We start from the raw sequence: 13,012 nt of genomic DNA, 5'->3' as shown, positions 1-13,012 counted from the left end.
GAACATTAAAAAAAAATATATAGTAATGAAAAAATTTTTAATTTTACAATCACTAACTTTTGATTTTTTTTTTTTAAATACTCATCCTAAATCACAATTTCGTCTATAGTAATGGTTGTTATGAAGAGAAAATAGAATGAGAAATGAACACTTATTGGAAAATTGCATTTGGTTAAGTGTTTTCAAAAAATCATTTTAAAAAATGTATAAAAAAATATCCCTAAGAAATTCTGATTTTTGGTAAACAATTTTTAGATATTTCTTGTGTTAAATGCAAAATTTGAATATAGTGAAATATGGGGTATAGGGTACAACCTTCTTTTTAATAATAATAATAATAATAATTGTCAACATGTCTCTGATTGGGATCAACTCGAATTGCCTCGTGACTAAGAGAGTATGATTGATTGAGATAATGGACTTACAAAAGTTTAATGGAGCCGTCACTAACTTATTATTTCTTAAGTATGATTAGTTCACTAATTACTGCCAATTTCTTGGTCTCTAAGTTAACCTAATCATATCAGTAGTCTTAATTTACATAACCAAAATATGGTTCGAGAGTAAGGTTAATCAAAGGAAAGATATTAGTGTCCCCTACATTAGCTCATGATCACATTTTAAATTTAATCAATCAAAACCTTTAACTCTATTCAAATTACCAATCATTTAATAGGAGGCTATTCTCATTCCTAAACTCCTGAAAGGATGTAATAATTGCCCCATCTTTGGTTTCCACTGTTAGATTATATTTTATTTATTTCAAAATTTCATTTTTGGGCTTCTTTATTTTTGTATTAAAAAAAAATATTTTAGTTGAGGGTGAGAATTGACAATAATAATGATAAAAGACATGCTCATATTATTATATCCTACAACATATATACTTGAGCCTACTCACCTTCACAAATCAATAAAATCAACATTTACGATTGATCAGCATTCTTAGTCCCTTATATGCTCATATATCTATGTCTTTTCAATTATTCACGTAAGTGTAAGATGTAAGTTTAAACATGATAAACATTATTCAATCATTGGATCTTCGAAACTCATAATTTTATATAACAAACAAGAAACTCATACCTTAATCCATGCTTCCAAGTGAATATCCTTGGGTTGTGTTTCTATCTCACAACCTTACTTTTCCTCGTGCTTTTCTTAATTTGATGGAAAAGTAGCACAAACTTCCTAGGATGAGATAAGACCAGCCCCAACCACCTTTATATACTAATCACTTCCATCAAGTGATTAATTAACATTTATAACTTATCATAATTATGACTCCTCAAATTCCGAGAAGTCATTAGAAGTCATTATTGTAAATAGACTCTTCATATTTAGGAAATCAATATTATTATAATATTATTATATTTAAAAACCTTTCATATCATGTAAATAAATATAATCATAATTTTATTTGTGACAATTTATTTATGTCTTACATTCTCTCACTTAGCTCAAGTGAAATTACTTAACATAGTTGATCATAATGCACATACATTAGTTATCATTAATATGTAGAAAACTTGTAGGAGTCATGATGGTTCCATATCATCTTTATTAACATAGTTCCTTCCATGCATTACAATATAAGTTCCACTACATATAATGATTTTTAGTTAAGAGACATACATTAAGTCCAACTTTAATCCTGTTATTATTATTCCATAACAATTGTGTATACAAAATGGAAAACAGAAATAACAGAAACATTTTCATTATTGAGCTCAAACATTAATTGAACAACATACATTAAGATTCAATAATGCCCATCTTTTTAACATGACCAATAAATGTTTTGGGTGGCAATCCTTTCATCAAAGGATCTGCTATCATATAATCGGTGCTAATATGTTCAATTGACACTTTTTGTTTCTGTATGTCTTCTTTAACAGTAAAGTATTTCAATTCCATATGCTTAGCACCCTTGGAATACTTATCATTCTTAGAGAAGAAGACAGCTACGGAATTATCACAATAAATTTTCAGCGGCTTGGCGATACTATCGACTATTCCAAGTCCTGAAATAAAATTCGGCAGCCAATTAGCTTAAACTGTAGCCTCAAAGCAAGCTACAAATTCAGGTTCCATAGTGGATGCAGCAATTATTGGCTGCTTTGCACATTTCCATGAAATTGTTCCTGCGGCTAGCAAGTATACATAGCCAAATATGGACTTTCTTGTATCCACACATCCAACAAAATCAGAATCTGAATATCCAACCACCTCAAGATGATCAGACCTTCGATACATAAGCTTGTAATCTTTTGTTCCTTGCAAGTATCCTAGAATTTTCTTTGCAGCCTTCCAGTGAATCATTCCTAGATTACTTTGATATCTTTCGAGCATTCCAACTGCAAAGCTAATGTCAGGCCTTGTGCACGTTTGAGCGAACATCAAGCTCCCAACAACAGATGCATAAGGAACATCCTTCATTTGCCTCCATTCCACATCATTTTTAGGACATTGCAAAAGACTAAACTTGTCTCCTTTTTGAATTGGAATGGGTGAAGTTGAGCATTTGTCCATGTTAAATCTCTCTAAAACTTTATTTATATAACCTTTCTGAGACAAATCAACCAGTCCTTGGGACCGATTTTGAAATATATCTATTCTGATCACATACTTTACCTTTCCCATATCTTTCATTTCAAAGTTTTTAAAGAGAAATTCTTTAGTATCATGTAACAGAGCAAGATCATTAGTTGCAATAAAATATCATCAACATACAAAATTAAGAATATAAACTTACTCCCACTAATCTTCAGATATATACACCGATCAACAATGTTTTCTTTAAATCCAAAGGAACCAATGATATTATTAAACTCAAGATACCATTGTCAGGAAGCTTGTTTAAGTCCGTATATTGACTTCGTAAGTTTACACACCAAATTTTCTTTCCCTTCAACTGTAAAACCCAATGGTTGATCCATATAAACATCTTCATCTAAATTCCCATTCAGAAAGGCAGTTTTCACATCCATTTGATTTAACTCTAACTCGTAATGAGCTACTAAAGCCATAATAATTTTGAAAGAATCTTTCTTAGATACCAGTGCAAAAGCCTCTTTATAATTAATACCATTTTTTTGAGTAAAGCCTTAAGCAACAAGTCTGGTCTTATAACATTCAAGGTTACCACAAAAGTCTTGTTTGGTTTTAAAAACCCATTTACATCCAACTCTCTTGCAACCTTCTAGCAATTCTACAAGATCCCAGACTTCATTTTGTTCCATAGACTTTAACTCTTCTTTTATGGCATCCATCCATTTATTAAAATTATCACAGCTAATGGCATGTGAAAATGAAACTAAATCATCTTCAATTCCTAAGTCAAAATTTGACTCTTAAAGATAAACCACATAATCATCCGAGATAGCAAATCTTTTTTCTCTTTGAAATCGTCTTAACGCAACATCTTGTGGTTTTTCTATAATAGGTTTACTTTGAATAGCGAGAGTTGTAATTTCCTTAATTTCCACATTTAATGGAACCATACTCCCACTAGTTTCATCATTCTCAATGAACCTAGCATTTCCAATTTCGTTATACCTTCCATAATATTCACCTCCTCTATCAGATCTAACAATTTTCACATTTCTATCTAATCGTCTTTCAACTTCATTTACATAAATCTCCAAAGTGTTTACCACTTGATATTTATTATGTAGCAAGTAGACATTTCCATAATGTGAAAAATCATCAATAAAGGTGATGAAATATCTATCATTACTGAAGGTATTTACGTCAAAAGGTCCACATATATCAATGTGTATAATTCTAGAAGCTGAGTGCTCCTTGTGGCTCCTTTCTTTGTGTGTCTTGTCTGCTTTCCTTTAATACAATCCACACAAATGTCAAGGTTAGTAAAATCCAAATCTAGAAGTATTGTACTCTTTACTAATCTTTCTAGTCTTTTTTTGGAAATATGACCTAACCGTTTATGCCACAAATAAGCAGATTGTTCATTCACTAAACTTCGTTTAGTGCCAATACTATGATGCGAGGTTAAAAGTGTTTCAACATAATGGTTATCAAGTTTTAACTTATATAATCCATCACAAAGCATACCACAACCAACCATACAGGTATCCTTAGATAAACTGAAAAAAAAAAAAAAAAAACCTTTATTAAAATTACAAGTGTACCCAGAAACATCCAATTTAGATAATGAAACTAAATTCCTAGAAATACTAGGAACATAAAAAGTCTCATATAAATCCAAACGATAACCAGTGTCTAGGATTAAACGATAAGTCCCAACAACTTCAACTGGCACTTTTATTCTGTTCCTCATGAAGATAAACTTCTCATTTGGGTTTATGTTCCGAATTGTAAGAAATCTCTACATCATATTAGAAACATGAATTGAACATCCAGAATCAATCCACCAAGTGTTATAAGGAACTTCAGCTAAATTTGATTTAAAACATACATAAGCACTAGGCTTACCCTTCCTTTCGAACAAAACTTTCCATTTCAAGCAGTACTTCTGGTAATGTCCAAGTTTCCCAAAGAAACTACACTTGTCCTTACTTGATACCTTCTTCTGGATATGAGAAGAGGATTCATTATCCTTTAAAGATCCTTTCCTTTTTCCATGCTTCTTTACTTTCTTTTCAGCTCCTTGATTGTTCACATAATGAATAGAGTGAATTCCTTTATTGTTCAGTCGTATTTCCTCTTGAACTAGCATACTGTGCGACTCAAGCACATTCCATTTATCTTTCATGGTGTTATAGTTCATTTGAAATGGTCCATACTAAATCGGTAATGAGTTTAAAATGAACTGAACAAGGAAATTTTCTTTCACATCCATTCCCAAAGTCTTAAGTTTTGCTGCAACATTTGTCATTTCAACAACATGCTTATGCATAGTACGTGAACCATTAAACTTCATAGTGGTTAACGTACCCATTAATGTCCTAGCAAGAGACTTATTTGCTATTTGAGAATGCTCCCCCACAAACTTTAAAAACTCTTTAGCACTTTCAGTTTTGGGAATAGTTGTCTTGATGTTATTTGCAACACTCATTCGCATAAACATCACAAACTTAGCCTGTTTGATCTTTCCCAATTATTGTAATAGGTTATTTTTTCAGCACTGCTAGAATTAGTAATAGCAGCAAGCTGGTCACTTAAGAGTGTCAAATCAAGATTCAATACACCGAGATGAAATTGAACTTGTTCACTCGAATCAGTTAAATTCAACCCATTAAACATTGAAATAGATGAAGCATGCAAGTGTAACGATCCAGGCACAAATACTGCAAGAATTAACCATACTTAATGCTTTGAATGAAACATTTATAAAATCACAAACATAAATATATTAATGTTTTCCTTTGGGAAAAACACTAATGTAAAGAGCATTAAAATGATGCTAATTAAATTTTAAATTTTAACATTACTTTGGTAACATTATATGTACTCATTATAAGTATCTATTATCTTTGGATAAATTGATAAAATAATAATACATTATAATATTACCAAAACATTATCCTTATATTATAAGAACAATTAATCGACCGTTGAGTGATTCTTGATGTCTTATAATAATTTTACATCATTTTAGCATCAAACATATGAGTACTTTACTAAATAATTTAGTCACTTTGGTGATTAAAATCAAAATAATTTATAACATCACAATGTTAAAATATTGTGAGTAACGTAAACATGTTGGCAAAATACTTGTAAATTTATATTAGCATACATTATCATTATATATATTTACTATCACATCAGACATTCTGCACCATTATTATTATTACATAAATTTTAAGAAATATCATGGCAGAACAAAATTAAACACGGTGCACATAAAATAAGTTTGGAGACGTGCAACATTGTCAGATTTTATTAACCAAGACATACCATACTTACACCATTATGCCTTAAAAAAAAATAGAAGGTTACTATGCCTTGATTCATAAACTAAAATTTAAGGAGACATGAACCTTTAATCATAATAAAAGAATCATAAGTTTCTAAAACCTATGCTTTGATACCACATGTAAGTTTAAACATGATAAACATTATTCAATCATTGGATCTTTGAAACTCATAATTTTATACAACAAACAAGAAACTCATACCTTGATCCATGCTTCCAAGTGAATATCCTTGAGCTATGTTTCTATCTCACAACCTTATGTTTCCTTGTGTTTTTTTTAATTTGATGGAAAAGTAGCACAAACTTCATAAGATGAGATAGGATTAGCCCCAACCACCTTTATATACTAATCACTTCCATCAAGTGATTAATTAACATTCATAACTTATCATAGTTATGACTCCTAAAATTCCGAGAAGTCATTAGAAGTCATTATTGTAAATAGACTCTTCATATTTGGGAAATCAATATTATTATAACATTATTATATTTAAAAAACTTTCATATCATGTAAATAAATATAATCATAATTTTATTTGAGACAATTTATTTATGTCTTACATAAGCACCATACCATCATGCAATATAAAAGCAACATGCACATATATACTTACCCATGCATATATAGGCATACGTGACCACAATGACTTTTATTTTATTCATACACATTAAACACTCTCATATCCACGCATAAACATTTCCAAGCATACAAAGAATCATGCATACCCAATATGAGTTACTCACCCATGACCATATTCTTATATATACAAAAGGGCAGTCCGGTGCACAAAGTTTCCTCATATGCGGTGTAAAGATCCGAAAATTTAAAAGGATTAAAATAATTTAGAAAAAAAAATAATAAATAAAATAACAAATAAATAAATAAAAGGAATGACGTGGGAAAAAGAAGAAAACAAAAATTAAAATTAAAGAAATTAAATTAAATTAAGATGAATTAAATAATTAAATAATTCATTATTAAATTAAACATTTTTACATTGGATTTAAAAAAAAAAAACTAATTGAAATAAGATATGTATATATATGTACATAAGTAAGTTATTATAATATATATATATATATATATATATATATATGTAAAGTAAAAGAAGAAGAAGAAGAAGAAGAAGTCAAACTTTTTTTTTAAAGCGTAGTGGCGGCCACCCCCCTGAGACTTCTCCTGTGTGCTTCTCTGTCTCCGTCTCTCTCTCTCTCTCTTAATTTCTCAGTGAGTGTGCGATGGATCGGGAAACGGAAGGTACTATTGGATTCCTGATTTCGCTGCCGACATTTCTACTAGAGCAGATTTTTCATGGGAACAACTTAAGCACTGCTCCTGGGGAAAGGAAATTTTTCTCCATTTTTCCAATTTCGCTGTAAATATGCAGTTAAATCGACGATCGAACACCACCACGTGGTCCAAGTCGTCGTCGTCGTCATTTTGACGTAGGTAATTTTTCAATTAGGATTTTCTAAACCCTACTCCAGAGTGAGAGTGGGATTTAAGAAATTTAGCAATTTGAGTATATTTACGGGTATTATTATTTATTTAGGAATTATGACCCTAGAAAATATTTAAATAATATTTTATTCAAGAATAATTTATTGGAACTAGGAATTTAATTTCAGGGTCCGGGTGAGCACCGCAGGTATCTTTTTGAGGTCCCTGTTGGCGTAGTTCAAGAAATCAGGTAAGGGGAAAAATATATATTAAATCAAAATTTTTATGAATTTAATAGAAAAATAAATTGTGTTATATGTACGTGTATATGTTTCGGTATAGGTAAAATGTCAACTATTTAAATTATATTTTTTTCAGGTTTAGGGTTGCTTATTAGATATGTATATGCGAAAATGAACTGATGAAAGTGAGAAATATTTTCAGGATAATTATATAAGAAATGAAAGGTATTTTCAGTATATAAACATTAAATGTTGGTTGACTTATTTTATAGGCAATGTATGAATTTTATTGCTAAATTGTATGACATGAGTAAATAGAATGCTGTGTGAAAATATATGTTAAATGTATGAGATGCAGGTTAAGTAAATAATGCATTGTGAATAAAACATGACATGGACTATGTTGCTTGTGTGTGTTAATGCAACCATGTAAAGGTACGACAATTGAAAGCCGGGTTAGCAGATTCTAGTACCTTTTTATGTGGACTAACTGTAGTAGATTCTAGCGCATTTCTATGTGGACTAACTGAGACAGCTAAAGAGCGGCTGTAGTACAAAGGAATGAAATGAAAACGTTATGTAATGAAATGACAATGGAATGACAATGCAATGAAATAAAATGTGAAACTTGAATGATACGAATGGGAAAGAGTCACTTAAAGTGAAATGCAATGCAATGTTAAGTTATGAATATGAACAAATGTGTATGATTGAATAATGATAGAAATAATGATGTATTATGATATTAGAAGTATGTATGTACGTAGAACATGTTATGATTGGGTGAGGCGTACCTTTCGCCTAAGGGCTTGCTGAGTAAGGCAAGTACACTAGTAGTTACAGATGTGGCAGTAGCCGCATAACGTACTAGCACAGAGGGAACCTACTTGTATGAGCGTGTAGATTTCCCTATCTTTAGGACCTTTGCCGGTGAACTTTTGTATGAATTGTGTGAGTACGAGATCAATCTACCACTTGAGGGTTTACTGAGTAAGGTGAGGGCCCTGGTATGCTTTAGTTGTGACCTTTGAGTTGCCAAATGTATCGAAGCAGAGGGGTGCTACTTGTATGGGCGGGTAATCACCCCTATCCTCGGGTAATCTCGCGGGTTAAAATATCTTGCATGTGTTTGAATAGGATCAGAAAATGATTTTAGAAATTATGTTAACGATTTTCAAATGTTAAATAATATGTCATATATAAACTCATGTTGGCCACACACCGTTTTAATATATTGTTTCTTCCTTTACTGAGATGTGTCTCACCCGAATATGAATTTATTTTTTTTAGGATTTCATTGAGATCGAGCTTAAAGAGCTCGAGGTTCTATAACATTATTGGGAAATAGTAAAAGAAAATGGTATATTTCTATGTTAATTTTGGGATGTAGAATATTTAAGTTTTATGTCGTTATGTTTTAAGTCAGTTATAGAAGGAATGTTTGTGAAAATACTGAATTGTTTTGGGAGTTATGTAGATTTATGGAAATGCAGGTGATTGATAATTTATTGTGGTTGGTGGTTAGAATTAGTAACTTCTGGTATTATGTTATATGAAGATTATGATTATGTTTTCCACTGCGTATATTATGGATTATGGATTATCAGGAATTTTATCAGGTATAACACGCTGGACTCGGGTTTAAAAAGGGTCAAGGCGTTACCGATGGTATCAGAGCAATGTCCAGCTGGAAGTGTGATTAATTTCACATCGTCTGGATATGGAAATGTTAGAGCATTAGGTTAGAAATGATTTATACTAGAATATAGGAAACAATTAGGATAAGGACGCTAAATGGATGGGTTAGGTTAGGTGTTGAGAAGTAGGTATGGAGTAGGGAAGTATAGGATTTTGTCTTATAACTTGGAGGCTAAAATCCCTTGGCGGACTTCTGTGATTTTCTGATTCATTCGAAAGTTTTTGAAACCCATGGTAAATCCATCAACGGTGATGTTTTTTAATCGTGAGACTGGTCCTTATATGAAGAACTTGGATGTGTATTGGATTTAAAGTATATAATTGTGTTGTTGAGATAATGGTGTGGGATATGGTAAATCGTAGAATTATGGGAATGGAAGATCGAGTAACAAATTTCGAGGATGAAATTTCTTAAGGAGGGGAGAATGTAAAGACTTGAAAATTTAAAAGGAATAAAATAATTTGGAAAAAAATAATAAATAAAATAACAGATAAATAAATAAAAGGAATGGTGTAGGAAAAAGAAGAAAACAAAAATTAAAATTAAAGAGATTAAATTAAATTAAGATGAATTAAATAATTAAATAATTAGTTATTAAATTAAACATTTTTACATTGGATTTAAAAAAAAAACTAATTGAAATAAGATATATATATATATATATATATATATATGTAAAGTAAAAGAAGAAGGAAGAAGAAGAAGAAGTCAAACTTTTTTTTTAAAGTGCAGAGGCGCCCACCCCTCTAAGATTTCTCCTATGCGCTTCTCCGTCTCTCTCTCTCTCTCTCTCTCTCTCTCTCTCTCTCTCTCTCAATTTCTCAACAAGTTTGCGACGAATCGGGAAACGGAAGGTGTTGTTGGATTCCTGGTTCCGCTGCCGACATTTCTACTAGAGCAAATTTTTCATGGGAACGACTTAGACACTGCTCTTGGGGAAAGGTAATTTTTTTTCCATTTTTCCAATTTCTCTGTAAATATGCGGTTAAATCAACAATCGGACACCACCACGTGGTCCTAGTCGTCGTCATCGTCATTTTGACATAGGTAATTTTTCAATTGGGATTTTCTAGGCCCTACTCCAAAGCGAGAGTGGGATTTGAGAAATTTGACAATTTGAGTATATTTACAGGTATTATTATTTATTTAGAAATTATGACCCTAAGAAATATTTAAATAATATTTTATTCAGGAATAATTTATTAGAATTAGGAATTTAATTTCAGGGTCCAGGTGAGCGCCGTAGGCATCTTGTTGGGGTCCCTGTTAGAATAGTTCAAGAAATTAGGTACGGAGAAAAATAAATATTAAATCAAAATTTTTATGAATTTAATGGAAAAATAAATTGTGTTATATGTACGTGTATATGTTTTGGTATGGGTAAAATGCCAACTATTTAAATTATATTTTTTTCGAGTTTAGGGTTGCTTATTAGATATGTATATGTGAAAATGAACTGATGAAAGTGAGAAATATTTTCAGGATAATTATATAAGAAATGAAAGGTATTTTCAGTATATAAACATTAAATGTTGGTTGACTTATTTTATAGGCAGTGTATGAATTTTATTGCTAAATTGTGTAGCATGAGCAAATAGAATGCTGTGTGAAAATATATGTTAAATGTATGAGATGCAGGTTAAGTAAGTAATGCATTGTGAATAAAACATGACATGGACTATGTTGTTTGTGTGTGTTAATGCAACCATGTAAAGGTACGACAATTGAAAACTGGGTTAGCAGATTCTAGCACCTTTCTATGTGGACTAACTGTAGTAGATTCTAGCGCATTTCTATGTGGACTAACTGATGACAGCTAAAGAGCGGCTGTAGTACAAAGGAATGAAATGAAAACGTTATGCAATGAAATGACAATGGAATAACAATGTAATGAAATGAAATGTGAAACTTGAATGATATGAATGGGAAATAGTCACTTAAAGTGAAATGCAATACAATGTTAAGTTACGAATATGAACAGATGTGTGTGATTGAATAATGATAGAAAGAATGATGTATTATGATATTAGAAGTATGTATGTACGTAAAACATGTTACGATTGGACAAGGTGTACCTTTCGCCTGAGGGCTTGCTGAGTAAGGCAAGTGCACTAGTAGCTACATATGTGGCAGTAGCCGCATAATGTACTAGCGCAAAGGGAACCTACTTGTATGGGCGGGTAGATTTCCCTATCCTTAGGGCCTTTGCCGGTGAACTTTTGTATGAATAGTGTAAGTACAAGATCAATCTACCACTTGAGTGCTTATTGAGTAAGGTGAGTGCCCTGGTATGCTTTAGTTGTGACCTTTGGGTTGCCAAATGTATCAGAGCAGAGGCGTGCTACTTGTATGGGCGGGTAATCACCCCTATCGTGGGGTAATCTTGCGGGTTAAAATATCTTGCATGTGTTTGAATAGGATCAGAAAATGATTTCAGAAATTATGTTAATGATTTTCAAATGTTAAATAATATGTCATATATAAACTCATGTTGGCCACACACTGTTTTAATATATTGTTTCTTCCTTTACTGAGATGTGTCTCACCCGAATATGAATTTATTTTTTTCAGGATTTCATCGAGATCGAGCTTAAAGATCTCAAGGTTCTATAACATTATTGGGAAATAGTAAAAGAAAAGGGTATATTTCTATGTTAATTTTGGGATGTAGAATATTTATGTTTTATGTCGTTATGTTTTAAGTCAGTTATGAAAGGAATAATTGTGAAAACACTGAATTATTTTGGGAGTTATGTAGATTTATGGAAATGCAGGTGATGAATAATTTATTATGGTTGGTGGTTAGAATTAGTAAATTCTGGTATTATGTTATATGAAAATTATGATTATGTTTTCCACTGCGTATATTATGGATTATGGATTATCAGGGATTTTATCAGGTATAACGCGCTGGACCCACGTTTAAAAAGGGTTAAGGCGTTACATGCGGGGTCCAAAAAAGGAGTGGACCACAATGAGTCCATGGTATATATATATATGCATTCCTTATGTGTGTACACATATGATATATAATAAAAAAATAACAATAAACTTCACATTAACTCCAATAATAACATGATCAATAGGGTACATTAATTAAAAGTAGAGATTATGACACCACAATTATTTTTCTCAATAAATATCATTAATCAAATATAACCCCCCCCCCCCCCCCCCACCATCTAAGTAATCAACCATTAATACAGAATTCAATAAGGGCACGTCTATAACGACTATAAAAGTGGTGCTCTAGGAAGAATTAAAACATGTCATTCTCATTATATTCCTATTGTTACAATAATTCATTCCTTCCATATTCCCTAACTTAAGCATCAAAGTAATCCCCTAGAGTACACCTTGGGTCCTCTAAGTCTCTTTTTCTTGAGTCTTTAGTAGGTGTTTGAGGTCGTGATCAATCGGGTTAACTCAATTTTTGACTGCAACACCACTTTGTTTTGAATCTGAACCAGAAGTAAGTAAGGTGATTTTAATCTTCTCCATTGTTATATTTAGGAAATAGTTTAATGTTGGATGAGTTTGTGTAGAAGATTAGAGTGTGCAAATATTTGCAATACTAGTAGTTGTCAAAATCCCAACTTTTTGACCTTGTAAAAGTCATCCTATTTTTTCCTAAGACCCTACCGCTAGTTTGTACTGTGTCATTACAATTTACATGCATTCTTCTTCTTCTTGACGATCACTAGACCATATTATGTGTCCCTCTT

At 31.5% G+C, this 13,012-nt stretch overlaps 1 protein-coding gene across 1 annotated transcript; it reads right to left on the bottom strand.

The window, feature by feature from the left end:
• Positions 1–2,052: 2,052 nt before the first annotated feature.
• LOC131153889 (secreted RxLR effector protein 161-like) lies at positions 2,053–2,532 on the bottom strand. The gene has a single exon (XM_058106337.1). It carries the CDS (start codon positions 2,530–2,532, stop codon positions 2,053–2,055), a length of 480 nt encoding a protein of 159 aa, XP_057962320.1.
• Between the last annotated feature and the right edge of the window lie 10,480 nt (positions 2,533–13,012).

Source organism: Malania oleifera, chromosome 4 (genome assembly GCF_029873635.1).
Source record: "Malania oleifera isolate guangnan ecotype guangnan chromosome 4, ASM2987363v1, whole genome shotgun sequence".
NCBI lineage: Eukaryota > Viridiplantae > Streptophyta > Magnoliopsida > Santalales > Ximeniaceae > Malania > Malania oleifera.
The sequence above is the reverse complement of the archived record's forward strand: the minus strand, read 5'-3'. Positions and strand labels throughout refer to the sequence as shown.

What these genes read in the sequence shown, in the direction of transcription:
- LOC131153889 (XM_058106337.1), bottom strand. Translation starts at nt 2,532, where the DNA reads ATGGACAAATGCTCAACTTCACCCATTCCAATTCAAAAAGGAGACAAG.